General features: G+C 38.9%; 1 protein-coding gene across 39 annotated transcripts in view; it reads left to right on the plus strand.

The window, feature by feature from the left end:
* Window positions 1-16,387, plus strand: part of Clasp2 (cytoplasmic linker associated protein 2) — a 170,668-nt gene that overhangs the window by 68,879 nt on the left and 85,402 nt on the right. For all 39 annotated transcript variants that reach the window (XM_040740093.1, XM_040740094.1, XM_040740096.1 and 36 more), the window contains one exon: window positions 13,988-14,067. In XM_040740093.1, the coding sequence (XP_040596027.1) occupies window positions 13,988-14,067 (80 nt within the window). The remainder of the gene's footprint in view (window positions 1-13,987; window positions 14,068-16,387) is intronic.

Consider the following 16,387-nt stretch of genomic DNA (forward strand, 5'->3'; position numbering starts at 1 on the left):
TGCCTGCTCATGACCTCATGACTCAAAGATAATTACTGGTATCATTTGATTTCTCCCATGATAAATTTACCTATTTTGGGGGGGATGGGAAATGAATTGTTAGAACGTTGTAAAGCCTCATAGACACAAATCTATTCCAGTTTTTCCTTAGAAAAGATGGACCTATCATTAAGAAAGATTGCCTTTGTGAGAAATTTTTAACCTCATAGTTGATTCATATGAAATATAGAAGTTTATAATAATGACTTTAATTCCAGGAATATATATATATATTGTGTACATTCTAATGCAGTTGAATCATTGAGTGCTATTTCTATGATGAGTATATTATAAATTAAAATTTTTCCTTGTTAATTTGTCATTTCAAAAATGTTTTTGTGTATTGCATGCCAATGAAAAGAATTAGGGGACATAGTTTTGTTTTAAATATAAAAATCAGCTAATTGCTGAAATAAACAATATAATTAGAAAACAATTGAGGACTGGAGAGATGACTCAGCAGTTAAGAGCATACACTGCTCTAAAGAGAAACCACGTGGTTTCCAGCACTCACTCCTGGCACTTTACAACCACTGGAACTCCAGCCCTGGGGCTATCCGACATCTCTAGCCTCTGAGGGCACCTGTACACATTTGCACATACTCATTCACATATATTTAATTTTAAGTAGTCTTTCAAAAATGGAGTAGTAGTTTGCTTGAGTAATGTCATCAATCAGAGATAACCAGTGTGTGATTTCTTTGCTTCTACATAGACATCATTGGTTCCTTTTTATTTTTGTAGGTCCTAAAATTAGATTCTCTCCTCCTAATGAAGAATATATTCTTCAGTGTCAAGAATGAAATCTATTACCTCCATTTTAACATCTTGATGGTTGTATTAGTCTATTTTCTGTTACTGTGTCACTATGCCTGAGACTGGATAATTTATAGAGGAGAGATGTGTTTTCTCTAATAAGGACATGCTGGACAATGTATTTTCTTGGTAGTGGCACATGCTAAAGGTCCTCCTGCTCATAACACCACATGACAACAGTGCCCAAGTCCCTTTTTCTTTTATAAAGCCACTAGTCTTAGCCAAGAAGTCCCTCTCCCATCATCTCTTAAAGGTTTACCTTGAATCATTATCAGTCTGAATTTGGGGAACACAATAGGCATCTGCCACAGGAAATTGTGGGGGACACTTTTAGGTGGTAGCCATGATTTTTAAAAAATCTATTTCCCTTTTCATGTCATTTAAGTTATTTGCAACGTCATGCCATTAGGGAGAATGCAAATCTCATAATAATGATGTTTCTGTGTCTGTATTTGGTAGAAAATTCTACTCAGTGAGATTACTTAATCCACAGTTGTATCTTTAAATAATATTTTATTTTGTGTATATATAACAGCCTTGTTAATTTTTGCCATTTTGATGTGTGAAAATGATTTCTTTTAGTTTGCATTTTCTGTCTGTCTTAATTTTGGTCAGCAGCTAGCAAATATTTGCTAAAGGCTTTTAAAGCCTTTTTACATTTATTTATTTTATTTATTTTGTGCTCATGTACATGGGGGCAGGATGTGTAGGAGTTTATTCTCTCCACAGTGTGAGTAGTTGAGAATCAAGCTTAGGCTTGCAACAAATGCCTTAAGAGGACATTAAACCAACTCAGTAGTCCCCAAAGAATTTTAGCATGCTTTGTTATCGGAGACATACCAGTGTGCGGACAACACTGACCTCACACGCTAAGAGTTTATCTTCTATTGATGTTCAGAAATGCTGTTTTATCATATGAATTTATTGAAATTTAAATTTTTAAAAAATTTTGTCTTTAGTCTCTGTGCATTTTGCAACAGCTTTCAACTCATGTTTTTATTGTGATATCGTAAAATCTGTCTTTTTCCCTTTGAGTCTAACTTTGCTTTCTTCAATAAAGACTTAAGTAAGAATAAGAACACTAAGATTATTAAAATAGTGTTAGTTTTCCATAATAGTGTTTTTTCCCACTTTGACCTTATGTAGTTGGAATTTATTTTGTGTAAAGTGGAAGTATGCTAATCTTGACTCCCTCCCTCCTCTTTACTTATACATGTCCAGTTAAACAAAACATGCATCACTCCATTGAAATGCCACCTTTATGTTTGAATCAGTTTCTGTACTTTCATTTTTTTTTTTTTATACTGAGTAGTTTTCCTCCTTGGTTTTTTATTTGTTTGTTTTTTTTGTATTTTTGAGACATGGTTTCTCTATGTAGCCCTGGCTGTCCTGAAACTTGCTTTGTTGCCATCAGAAAGGGTTCACTGATAGTCTGTTTTCTTTTTATTCCACTCTGTGCATAGACATTATTTTCCTTCATGATGAGTGTTGTGGGTCTGGAATAAGTTTGCTCAGATCTTGGTTTAAAATCACCCTCTTCTCTTGGTCTGTGAAAATGTAGCTGTATTCTGTGCCAGGTTTCTATTTCTGAATCTGGAATTATTTTCTTTTTCTGGAGCCTTTTTGTGTTTTCTTTTCCTTCACTCACCAGTATTTGAAGGGGGGTACTCTCACCTTTTAAGGGCCACTTAACTCTGGTCCTGGGAATGCCTGTTCTGTACCGAGGTCTCTGCAGTTTGTCTCTGGTGGGCTTAGACATTTCTAGCTCCTGCTTACTTGTGAATTGCAGTCTGAAATGATTTTCATTTTTATTTTTTGCTAGCGTGGTCTTTAGTTTTGTTTACTCTTTTTTGAGTTCCTGCGGATTTATATTGAGCATTTACTTGAATATTTGCTTTGACAAGATGTTGAGTTTTCATAAAGCCAGTGTCTACTATAGCTTTATTGTTGCTTTCCCATTTGTTTTATGGGGATAAGGTCTCACTCTGTAGCTTTGACTGGCCTGGGGCTTGCTATACAGTTAGAGCACCATGCCCTCAGACTCACATAGTTTCACTTGCCTCAGTGCTGGGATTAATGGCTTTGGTCTCTATTATAACTTTTTACTACTTGATGAACTCTTTTTGGTTCTGTTTTGGTTTTTTGTTTTTCAAGACAGGGTTTCTCTATGTAGCCCTGGCTATCCTGGAATTTTCTCTGTAGAGCAGGCTGGCCTCAAACTCAGAGATATGTCTACCTCTTCCTCCCAGGTACTAGGAAAAAGGCATAAGCCACAACCTTCCAGCAATGATTTTTTTTTTAAAGCTGGATGATCTGTTAACATTTTGTTAAACTTTGGGACATTAATGAAAAGGACCTATTTTCCTCCGTATTTTCACATTTATTTATTTATTTATTATTTATTGGGTAGGTGTCACTATAATCTAGCCTGTCCTGGAACTAAATATGTACAGCAGACTGGTCTTGAACTTGTGATCTTCTGGGTTCTTCTGCCTCCCAAGTGCTGGAATTATAGGCATGTGCCACTATGCCTATTTTGAATCAAAGTTTCTTTGCTATGGTTAGAGTATATCTGCCAGGGGTCCATGTGGTGCAGTGCTCCTCACTGTGCCATTATGGAGAAATAGTATGCAGCCTTGAAGAATAGGTACCAGTGGGAGATGTTTAAGTCATTGATGGCACTCCTTTTTTTTTTTAAGAAGAGATTAAGTAATTTCCATGGCCCATGGTGAAAGAGAAAGCTTGGGTCCTCAATCTGTCTGGATTCATATCTTGCCACTTACCTCTCCCTCTGTGTGCACCACTATTACAGCATTTGTTATGAGGCTCTTAAGACTTGCAGGCTTCTAAACTGGTCCCAGATTATTCTGTTTCTCCAGTGTTCCCAGTCTCAGGCATGCTTTTATAGTAACAGAATAGATGGGTACATTTGTCATATTTGAAGGTTTCATAAATTTATAGGTCTATTTTGAACTTTCCATTTTATTCTTACTCAGTCTATTCCTTTGTGATAACCCATTAGTCATTATTTTAGTTTCTACGTGTTTACATTTGATAGAGAATATATTCCATGTTTCTTCTGCAGAACTGTTTCTTCATTTTTTTCGAGACAGTGTTTCTCTGTGTGTAACTGGCTTTTTCTGGAACTTGCTCTGTAGGCCAGGTTGGCCTCAAACTCAGGTAGAGTTTCTATTGTTGTGATAAAACACCATGATCAAGAGCAAGCTGGGTAGAGAAGGATTCATTTCAGCTTACAATTCCATCACTGAGGCTTGAGTCATAGCAGGCACCCACACAGAGAGAAGGAGCCTGGAGACAGGAGCAGATACAGAGGGCAAGGAGGAGTGCTGCTTCCTGGCTCGCTCCTCATGACTTGTTCAGGCTGCTTGCTTTTACCTTCCAGAACCACCATCCCAGGAATAGCATCTTCAACATTAGGCCGAGCTCCCCTGCATCGATCAGTAAGAAAATGACCTACCAAGACTTGCCTTCAGCCCCATCTTCTAGAGGCGTCTTCTCTCAGATGCCTCTTGCATGTTTGAAGTTGACATAAAAACTAGGCAGCACACCATTTATTTTTACTTTAGATTGATTTGGTTGGTTTATTCCTAGGTGCTCCAAAGTATGTTTTTATTAAACTTTGTATGTTCTAAGTTTTAAGTTTGTAAACCTGCCACCACCACCAATACTTACAAAAGAAATTGATTTGTTTATATTGGTTCTATAACTAGCCCCCCCTTTTTTTTAACCTTAATTGTTCTAGTAGTAGTAAAAGCTCTGGAGTCAGAAATTGAGGTAAGAACCTGATAAATCCAAAGAACAGCAGAGGAGTGGTCTGCTGGCTCTACTCTCCATGTTTTTCATATGAGGAATGCTTCAAGCCCCTCCTTCTTCCTCTTGGTGTCTGTCTTCATCTGGGGTCACCAGAAATCTATGCTTTATTTTGGCCAGGTGTACATGTACTCCACCCTCTATTGGCGGTCTTGGAGCAACAATACAAAGAACATTTCCCCCTTTTTGTCTAAATAAAAAGGAAAGGTTTTGACTTTATTACAGTAATATTACACATAATAAGAATAAATATCAGGTATTGTCTAAAAATGTGGGGAAGGTTTTAAACTTAACAAAGTAAAACTATATAAGAACAAGTATCAAGTAAGAAACACATTCACAATGTCCAGCCCCTTTGTGTAACGTGTAGTTTTCCCTGCCAGCCGCCTGGGCCCTGCCACAGTTGCAGTCCCCAAATAACACACAAGTCACTATATTAATTATGAAGCTGTTGGCTCTTTGCTTGGATTCTTTTTTTTTTTTTAAAGATTTATTTATTTATTACATATACAGTGTTCTGCTTACACTCCAGAAGAGGGCACCAGATTGAATTGTAGATGGTTGTGAGCCACCATGTGGTTGCTGGGAATTGAACTCAGGACCTCTGGAAGAGCAGCCAGTGCTCTTAACCTCTGAGCCATCTCTCCAGCCCCCTTTGCTTGGATTCTTACTGGCTAGCTCTGACTTAAGTATTTAACCCATAATTGTTAATCTAAGTGTTTCTCTTACTGGAGAAAGGGTCCGGACCTCTTACTCCTCTGGCAGCCTACATTGTGTCTGCCTGTGTCTCTCTCTCCCAGAATCCTCCTCGACTCCTAGTCCCACCTATCTTGCTTCCATATTGGCCAACAGTGCTTTATTCAACAACCAATAATAGAGACAGATTTACAGAATGACATCTCCCATCACCTTTGCATTTGGCAAGTTCAGACAAAATGTTCCATTACCTGTCCTCCCTTGGTGAGTCCAAAGTTTTGTACCTAATTCACTTTCTATCCTAACTTATATTACTAACTTAAAACTATCTTTTTAGACCTCAAAACGTTTTCTTAGATGAACAACGTAAGATTTTTTATGTCTCTTATCCTTATACACTTTGCACCTCTTTCGGGGAGTTTCTTTTCTGAATTTGGTAACAAGGAAAATTGTAACTATAATTATCTAGTCTTTAACCCCATCAAAGACACAAGAATGATACTTCCTGAGTAAACAGGAAGTGCAGTGAAGGCTACTTCCAAAACTATAGAAATGACAGAGACATCTGGCTGCCTGGTCAGTCTCCCAAGGTTCCTCTGCAACTTTGGGGTATCCATCTTCAGCCTACAGGCCTAGAATATCTGACAGACTTTTTTGTGAAGCAAGAATTTTGAAGAACTGTCTTGACGTGTGTTGGCAAATTTTGGCAGTCACCTTTTGTGTCCTTCTTGTCCAATTTAAACAGCATACTGTCATCTACTGAGGCAAGGGCTGTTTCTTTCTCAGTGGCTTACTTTGCCACAATGAAAGTAAAGCCATAAAGAGATTCTTCATGTCTACCATTCTTTTTGAAGTAAATTGATGTTGCCAGGAGTAGACATGTCTCACTGTCTTATGTTAAGACACCTTAAATGCTGTGTTATGTAGGCTCTGAAGTCTTTGAAGATCATCTGTCTATCTAAAATGTATCTGTTTGACCTTGAAAACATATCTAACATAGTTACAAATTTGTTAAATGACTACTAACCTGTATTTCTTAATTTCCCTAAATAGAAATGTACATGACATTGTTAAACAAGCTGCATAGGCACAACACCCTAAACAAGAATAGAAACATACATACAATATAACAGAATAACCTTAATTTGTATCAGCATGTAAAATCCATACCAATGTAAAATATTTAAGACTAGTAGTTGCTTTTTTAGTTTAAAAGTAGATTCAGTAATCTACTCTTTTATCTTAATCATTCCTATACCACCCCCCATTTTCTTTTCAGAAAGAGATCCCTGTTAAGGGAAGCTTTTTCTTGCTAGCCGCTTTGGCTAGCCTGGGCTCTGCCACATTGTAGTCCCCAAATAACACACAAGACGCTGTATTAATTATGAAGCTGTTGGCCTTGCTTGTCCCTTACTGGCTAGCTCTGCCTTAAGTAATTACCCCATAATTGTTAATCTAAGTATGTTTCTTACCGGAGAATAGTTCCCGGCGTCCTACCCCCATGGCGTCACATGTTGACTCTCTTGTGTTTCTCCTACCCAGAGTCCTCCTGGACTCCTAGTCCCTCCTATCTAGATTCCCTATTGGCCAGACAGTACTTTATTGACAAATGCACAGGCAAATAACAGGACTTCCCCAACAGATCCCTGAATATAATAACCTCCTTTGTTTAGGTTTTTTTTCCCCTTACAATGATCAGTAATCTATCTCTGGTGGGTGGATGGGTGGTCTTTACTACCCCTTTCTGTTTATTAAGCATATCCTTTAAAGTGAGATTACATCTTTCTATAACTGCTTGTCCTGTAGGATTGTGTGGTATACCTGTAATATGCTTTATATTGTAATATGAAAAAAAACCTTTCGTTTTACTAGAGACACATGCTGGAACATTGTCAGTCTTAATTTGTATAGGTATCCCCATGATAATTATAACTTCTACTAAATGTGTAATTACAGAATCAGCCTTTTTAGAGTTCAAAGCAGTTGCCCATTAAAATCCTGAATGTGCGTCTGGAAAGTATGGTGCATATACTTTTATTTTCCAAACTCCCCAAAATGAAACACATCCATTTGCCTAATTTCACTTCTTTGAGTACCTTTTAGGTTATTTCCTGTAGGTAATGGAGTTTGGTTATACAAAGAACAAGTAAGACATTTTCTTATAATTTTCTTGGCTTGTTGCCAAGGTTCCTTCACATTCTTGCTATTAACCTGGTGTGTCTTATGAAATTGTGAGGCTTCCAGCACATTTCCTAAGAATAGCTGATCAATTTCATCATTACCTTGTGCTAGAAGGCCCGGTAGACCTGTATGGAATCTGATATGTGTTTTATGCAAGTAATGATTTCTATTTCTGATTATTTCTTGTAATTGAATAAATAACCAAGTTAATTCTGAACCATCTGCAATAAGTTAAGCAGTTTCTATATGTAAAATAATTCTTTCTGCATATTGAGAGTCAGTAACTATATTAAGAAGCTTTGGAAAATCTAATAATACCATGAAAACCCATTTAGGACTGAGTGTTCCAAGGTTTCTCACTCTCTGACATTGTCTTATTGTGGGTCTCCGTATTTATTTTTGTAAATTGTAAGAGAGGAAACTTCTGTGATGAAGGCTTAGTAAAACAGATCTGAATATAGCAGAGTATCATTAGCAGAACAGTAGTGTCTGGTTTTCTCCTGGGTCTATGACCTCTCTAGTCTCAGGTTCTTGTCCACCAGGGCAGTGTTGGGCATGGGTTCCGTCTCACGTTGTGGGCCTTAATTCCAGTCAGGAAATTGTTGGTTACTCCTGCCACTTTTGTGCCCTGTTGTCCGGTTATCTTGCAAGCTTGTCACCATTGTAGGTTGAAGGGTATATGGCTGCATTGGTGCTTACCTTTCTCTTCTGATAGCATACAAAGTACCTTTCAGTACCATGAACACTAGTCAGTAAGAGGTGAGGGCTCCAGATCAGTGGCTGTCAACCTTCTAATGTCCTTTAATGTAAATAGAAATCATAATGCACGATATCTGATATGTGACACCTAAGGAGGCCATGGCACACCGGATGAGAACCACTGTTCTAGGTAGTCACCAGTTTCTCCATGTTATAAGAATTCTTTGCATGTTTTCTTCAATAGTAGAACCTTACCATTAGTTTGTGGAAAGCAGCAAATAGCCTTGGCAATATCCTGTGTGGGATTTTGTTGTTTGTTTTTTGAGGTTTTCATGAGGCCCCTTTGGCCAGCAACTCAGTTAGATATAACCCATTCCTACCACTGGAGGTTTCATTTGTTGGCGAGATATGTCTAGTTGGAATTTTGTACCTCCCATTTTTTGATGATTCTAGTTTAGATTCCTTTCATATATGTGTATATTTTATGAAGCTTCTACTGAATTAGGTTTCCATACAACCCATCAAATTGCCCTTAGTTTTTGTTGTACTTCCCCAATCCCTTCTCCCTCTCTCCCAATTTGAACCTCCTTGTTTCAGCCTCCCCTCCCTTATTACTAGTTTTCCCTTCCGGGGGAAATCCTTTCCTCCCTCTTAGCTTACTCCCTTACTCTATATCTAACCTGTGGTTATATGGATTGTAGCTTGCTTATTCAAGAGTTAATAGCTAACATCCACACATTTGTCTATTTAGCATGGGGGAATTTCATGATTTTTTTGTAAACATCTGAGTAATATTTCATTGTGTAAATGTACCATGTTTTCTTTATCCCTTCATCCATTGACAAACAAGTAGACCAGATCTACTTTCTGGCTATTATGAATAGAGCAACAATGAACATGGTTGAACAAGTGTCTCCGTAGTAGGATGTAGGGTCCTTTGGGCCCAAGTTTTGTCTCAGTTAGTGTTATCATTGCTGTAATGAGACACCATGACCAAGGGAACTCTTATAAAAGAAAGCATTTAATTGGGGGCTGCTTACCCAGGTTTTAGCAGCTTAGTCCATTATCATCATGTCAGGGAGCATGACAACAGGCAGGCAGGCGTGGTGCTGGAGAAGTGACTGAGAGCTTCCTTCTAACTCAGAGACAGCAGACTGGGGTGGGGGTGGGTAGGACAGTAAAGGGACAGGGAGGGAGAGACAGAAAGATAGAGAAACAGATACAAGCTGGACCTGGTATAGACTTTTGAAATCTCAAAGCTCACCCCTAGTGACGTACCTCCTCCACAAGGCCATACCTACTCCAACAAGACCATACTCCCTAATCCTTCCTGAACAGCTTAGGGGCTATACATGTAAATATATGAACCTATGGGAACCAATCTCATGCAGTCCACCACAAGTGGCAAAGACTGAGATAATCTATTCCCAGCTTCCCCAGGAACCACCGTACTGTTTTCCATAGTGGCTATACAATTTTGCAGTCCCACCAGCAATGGATGAATGTTTCCCTTACCCCATATCCTTGCCACCATGAGCTGTCATCTGTTTTGATGTTCTTGGACATTCTCGCTGGTGTAAGATGGAATCTCAAAGTAATTTTGATTTGCATTTCCCTGAAGGACTAAGGACATTGAACATTTAAGTGCTTCTTAGCCATTTGAGCTTCCTCTTTTGAAAATTTTGTTTGGATCTGTACCCCATTTTTAGATTGGGTTATTTGTGTTCTTGATGTACAGTTTTTGAGTTATACATGTATTTTTGACATTAGCCCTGTTGGATGTGTGGTTGGTAAAAATCTTTGTCCTATTGATAGTGTCCTTTGCCATACAGAAGCTTCTCAGTTTCATAAAGTATCGTTAGTTGTTTTTCTTGTCTGTGGTATCAGTGTTTTTGTTCAGAGAGTCTTTTCCTTAACCAATGAGTTTAAAACAATTCCTTGGTCGTTTGGAGTTGAGTTTTGTGCAGGGTGGTAAGTTCAGATCTGTTTGCTCTTTACATGCAGCCATCCTATTTGGCCAGCAACATTTGTTGAAGATGCTGTATTTTTTCCCAGTGTATACTCATTTCTAGCTTTTTAAAAACAATAAGCCAGGTATCGATATGTGTGAGTCCATTGATCAACCTGTCTGTTTTTATGCCAATACCATGGAGTTTTTATTATTATAGTACTGTGTATAGTGTGATATTGGGGATGGCAATACCTCTAGCAGTTCTTTTATTATTCGGTGATGTTTTTTCTGTCTTTGGTTTTTTGTGTTTCCATAATAAGCTGAAAATTGTCCTTTCAATTTCTGTGAAGAACTGTGCTGGGATTTTGATGGGGATTGCATTGAATTTGTAGATTTCCTTTGGTAGAATCTCGCCCCAAACTTTAAACTTTTTAACTGGAGAGGTTTAAAAATTAGTTACCACTTATGATGTACATTTGTGTGTTTTAAGTTTTAAATTCTTAACACTAAACAAATAATTAAATAGCTGAGTTAGATTTAGAAACCAGAACTGCCAGTAGTAACCCATGCTCTGTTAGGAAGTGGCCCACATCACTTAATTTTTAAATTTGTTTATTATTTCTTATTTTATGAATATGGATGTTTTGCCTTCATGTATGACTGGTGCTTCAGGGGTCAGAAGAGCACATTGGATCCCCTGGAACTGGAGTTACAAATGGTTATAAGCCGCCATGTGGGTGCTGGGAACCAAACCCAGATCCTCTGGAAGGGCCTAGTGCTCTTAACCTCTGGGCAATCTCTTAAGACTCAAGTCATGCTATTTTTTTTTTTTTTTGGTTTTTTTTCGAGACAGGGTTTCTCTGTGGCTTTGGAGGCTGTCCTGGAACTCGCTTGGTAGTCCAGCCTGGTCTCGAACTCACAGAGATCCGCCTGCCTCTGCCTCCCGAGTGCTGGGATTAAAGGCGTGCGCCACCAACACCCGGTTCAAGTCATGCTATTTTTATAGAGTATTTAGTACAGATTAAGTATTCTTTATCCCAAATGCTTGAAACCAGTCATGTTTGTACTTGTAAAATGTTTTAACTTTTAAATTTTGGTGTGTTTGCATATACATAATGAGATATTTTGGGAATAAGACTAAAGCCTAAATATAAACTTCATTTGAATATACTCTGATCTAGGGATAATTTCATGTATCTCAGGCAAACTAGTTTCTGAAACAGCCTTGCATGGTGTGAAACTCTCCACTTGTGACATCACAATGCTGCTTGCATTAGTAGTTTTTCTCTTTTCTCTGACCAAGTATCTGACAAGGGACCACACAGTGACAGAACAGTTTTGTTAGATTTAGCGTTTGAGGGATGCATCCTATCCTTGTGTGAAGACCTGGTTGCTGGACAGTCAGACATCTGGTTACACTGTCAGCAGTCAGGAAGCAGGAGTGAAGAGTGCTAGTGCGAAGCCAGCTCCCTTCTCCTTTATATTTTCAGTCCCCAGCCTATGGAGTGGTGCCATCCACATTGAAAGCTGCTTTCAGCCAGGCATGGTGGCACACTCCTTTAATCCCAGCACTTGGGAGGCAGAAGCAGGAGGATCTCTTTGAATTCAAGGAAAGCTAGGGCTGTTAAACAGAGAAACCCTGTCTTGAAAACCAGAAAGAAAAAGGGAACTTGGGTTTCTCTCTTCTTTTTGGAAACACTATGGTAGACAGACCCAGAGGTCCCTGACTGGATTCTAAATGTAGTTAGACTAACTCTGGAGATTAGTCATCACAATGCTCAAAATGTTTCAGCTCTTGGAGCATTTAGATTTTGAATTTTCAAATTAGGCATACACAATGGATTTTGTTTAACTAAGAGTATGAAAATAGGCTGGAGAGATGGCTCAGAGGTTAAGAACACTGGCTGCTCTTCCAGAAGACCAGGGTTCAGTTCCCAGCACCCAAATGACAGCTCAAGATTGTCTGTAATTGCAGTTCCGGGGGACCTGGCTCCTTCACAGACATACATGCAGGCAAAACACCAATGCACATAAAATAAAAATGAAACCTTAAAAACAAGAATATGAAAATAGGGCCGTAGAGATGGCTCAGTGTTTAAGAATGCTTACTGCTATTGCAGAAGACCTGAATTTGGTTCCTAGCACCTACATTGAATGACTCACAGCTTCCTGAAACTCCAGCTCTGAGGGGGGATGGGAATCTGGCACCCTCTAATAGGCACACACATGCAGACATAACACCCACACACATAAAATAATTAAATTTAAAAACAAAAAAAATTGTGAAAAGAGAGCACTTAATTCTGGAGCGCACTTAAGTAATTGCAAGAAGCAGCTACTTTCCCCAGAGCTGTGGGTACCAGTGTGGAGGTCACAGTCACTAGCGCTTATCTAAATCTGAAAGTAGGTGGCTTCAGTTAGAGAACATTTTCTGCAGTGATCAGTGGGGACTTTAGATACTCGCAAACTGGTCAGAGTACTAAGACTCTGAGTGCCTAGCTGCAAATGGGACACTATGTCACCCCTTCCAACATTCATGGAACATTGTGGGAGAAGGAGAGGAAAGAATGTAAGTGCTGGAAGAAATAGGGGAGAAGAGAGGTGTAAGGACTTGGGTGGACACTCTAGGCATCATGTGGCTGTTGCACTGTCAGCTCACAACCTCCTTGACTAAATGCACAAGATTGAGTCTCAACACTGTCATGGAGAGAGGAGGGGGGGTTCATGAAACGCCACTCCTGAGGATTTTTACACAGTTAATGGTTAATGTGGGAGGGAGGGAGGGAGGAAGAGAGAGAGAGAGAGAGAGAGAGAGAGAGAGAGAGAGAGAGAGAGAGAGAGAGAGAGAGAGAGAGAGGTTTTCTTCAGTAGTGCAGCTCATGATTCTGTAAATAAGCTCCCTAACCCCCCCAAGCATGTTTACATGCTTCTGTAAACACCCCCCCAAAGTCCTTAATTCCTGTAGCTTTCATTCTTTCATTCACATCACCTACTGACAGATCTTAACAGAAAGCCATTAAAACAAGAGAAAGATAACTGGTGGTCTACCTGAGTGAGAGTAGGATGGTTTAATAGGTTTTAGGTCCAGTATCTCAGAGGAGGATATAGATGGAGCTGCAAGATAATAAATAGCTTGACAGATCTTAAAAAGCTGTTGCTGATTACCTAACCATATTGATTTTCTGTAGAATAAGTGAAGGTTTGTATAATCAAGTTCAATGTCAAAATTCTTACTTCGTTCACATGTGTTCCTAAACACAGCATCTTACATAGATTTCTTTGTCAGTTATCTGTCATCATTTATTGAAATTTTATGCCATTTAAAGTTGGCAATTGAAGATTGATTGGGGTTTTTTGAGACAAGTTTTTTCTTTGTAGTCCAGACTGGCATTGTTGAGCTTGCTGCAATTCACCTGCTTAGTCTGTGCGCTGTGGTCAAGGATCGCAACCTTGACCACCATACATACCTGACCTACTGTTCAGTTTCTAAATGTTTAGCTTTCCCCTTGTATTTCTGTCCTTGCCAATGCATCCAGTGGTTGTGTGGTTGGGAACTTCTGCTGTCATACCAGGAAATAATCAACTACTGCCATGTGCCTTGATATTTCTGAGCAACTTCTTTGAAAGTCGCCCCATTTTGAAACATTTAAAATGCATTGGAATATCCTTAAGAATTATGTTATTGTCCATATAAAAGGGATATTTCACATTGTCCTTGTTGCCTAGATACCTAAAAAATATCCCTTGGAAAATCTGTTTCTTCTCAATCAACAGGAGCTTCTAAAGAAGGCGGGGCTGGAGCGGTTGATGAGGATGACTTTATAAAAGCCTTTACAGATGTGCCCTCTGTTCAGGTAAGGCTTTCAGTGTCCGACACCATGAGATTTCTGTGTCTCTTTATGTCCCGTCTTCTGTCCCTTTAAAAAATTTTATTTTGGGGTATAGCTGGAAGGTTCAGGGGCCAAGCACTTGTCAGTGAAACCCTGACAACCTGAGTTTGACTCTGCATTTCACATGGGAGGGGGGCAACTCCACAGTTGTCTTCTGTCCTCCCCACATGTCCTCCCCACACAGACACTTCATACACAATAAGAATAGGAAATTTTAAATGTTTTCCCTTGAATGATGAATGTACGGATGATGTATTAGACAGTATCAAGACATTAATTATTGTCATAATTAGATTTTCAAATTAGTTAAAAGCTTAAGTAAAATGAAATCCATTACGTAATCATATTACATTGCACTGTCAGACATAAAGTTCATAGTTTTGAAATAATTAGTTTTAAGCCCAGAGAGTGTTGGAGGCTAACAAATAAAGATCTGAAAGTCTTTCCCCTAAGAATAACTAAAAGAGTCAAAATGTGTATATCCATATGTAAAGCGGTCATTTTATGTCTAATAAGCAAGTAAACACTACAGTGTATATAACATTCCTACAAATTATATGACCTTTGTACCCCAGTGTTGTTTAGTGTATTCTTTCACAATTCAAAGTTTATTGTTCTATTCCTTCAGATATTTATTATACGAGTAGTTTGTGTGTCCTTTCTGTTGATGATATTCAATTTCTTTCCAGTTTTTTGATGTTATTTTGAGATGGTTTTATTTGCATTTTTAAAAAATAAGGTCTCGTGTAGTCCAGTCTGGTCATTAATTCTTTCTGCCTCCAACTCCCAAGCATACTGGGATTGCGGGTACAACCATATCCAGCTCTTACAGGAGCTTCTTTAGGATGTTATTTGTATGGAATTGTATACCTACAGTCCTTTTGTTTCACTAAATTTGCTGTAAAGGATTATTATACCACTCTTAAGAAAGATATGATTGGGTAACTCAACTTTGAAGAATCCTCCATTATAGAGATGCTTCTCTATAAGAAAATGTTTTATATCCCCTTCTTGTACTGTTCTTGCAGAGGGAGGGAGGGAGGGGAAAAAGAGAGTCAGAGAAAGAAAAGTGAAAATGCTCATTTCTTCACATTCTACCTGCACTTCCTGTCACTCAGAGTGCTTCTTCAGACTGTGACTGTCTCGAAAAGGCCCAGGTGCTTTATTTGCATACTGCTTCATACTGTAGAAGCTATTGAACTCAAAGGAAGAGCTGTCCTTAAGCTATTTAAAAGTCTTATGAAGTTGTGGGAAAGCTTTAAAATGATTCTGATTTGAGAGTGTTTAAAGTCTGTTTTTATTTTAAGATGCTTCCCTCTCCGTTTGCGTTTTGTAGGCCTTCCATATGAAGGAATGGTTAGTGTTCTAGGAACAATTGTGAAACTTGACAGGTCTTGATCATTGTTCAGTGTGCTCTGCCAGAGTAGGATGGATCATTAAAGTATCACTGAAACCATGGGCCTTAGGAAGGCATTATCCCAGCCTCAGGAAGAAGAACAGGCTTCCCAACTACATGTTGCATCACCATCACTGTCCCTAGAGAGTCTGTTTCTTCATTGCCCATGCTATTATTGAAGTAGAATTTTCCTTTCATTAAAGCGCTAACATAATTGGTGGTGAGTAATTGGTGATGTTTGCTGTCCTCATCTTCCTGTACTACTACTACGAGGTCCTTGCTTCTGGCCATTCCCTTTTGTCATGTCTGCACAACAGTCCACTATTACCTGTGGATCAGCTGCACTTGCTGTGTAATCATTTTATTTGATTTTTTTGGTTTTTCGAGACAGGGTTTCTCTGTATTGTTTTGGAGGCTGTCCTGGAACTCGCTCTGTAGACCAGGCTGGCCTCGAACTCACAGAGATCTGCCTGCCTCTGCCTCCCAAGTGTTGGGATTAAAGGCATGCGCCACCAACACCCGGCTTGTGTGATCATTTTAAATTAAGGATTGTAAGAGTGTAATCAGGGATAGTGTGATGATTAAATATAGTGCATGGTAACCACATGCTAGCTACTACTACCACCTTAAATATTGGTGCACTCCTCCCTCCCTCCCTCCCTCCTTCCCTCTCTCCCTCCCTTCCTTCCTTCCCCCCCCCTCTCTCTATATATTTTTTAATTAAAGTATAATAAATTTCTTCCCTTTGCATTCCTCCCTCTAACCCTCTTCCGCACTCCCCCTGCATCTCCCTCTCAAATTAATGGCCTCATTTTGATTATTATTGTTATATATAGAGAATTGTACAAATACATAAATACAACCTACTGGGTGTGTTTTTTGTTGATG

This window comes from Mesocricetus auratus, unplaced genomic scaffold, assembly GCF_017639785.1.
Source record: "Mesocricetus auratus isolate SY011 unplaced genomic scaffold, BCM_Maur_2.0 Super-Scaffold_100691, whole genome shotgun sequence".
Classification (NCBI taxonomy): domain Eukaryota; kingdom Metazoa; phylum Chordata; class Mammalia; order Rodentia; family Cricetidae; genus Mesocricetus; species Mesocricetus auratus.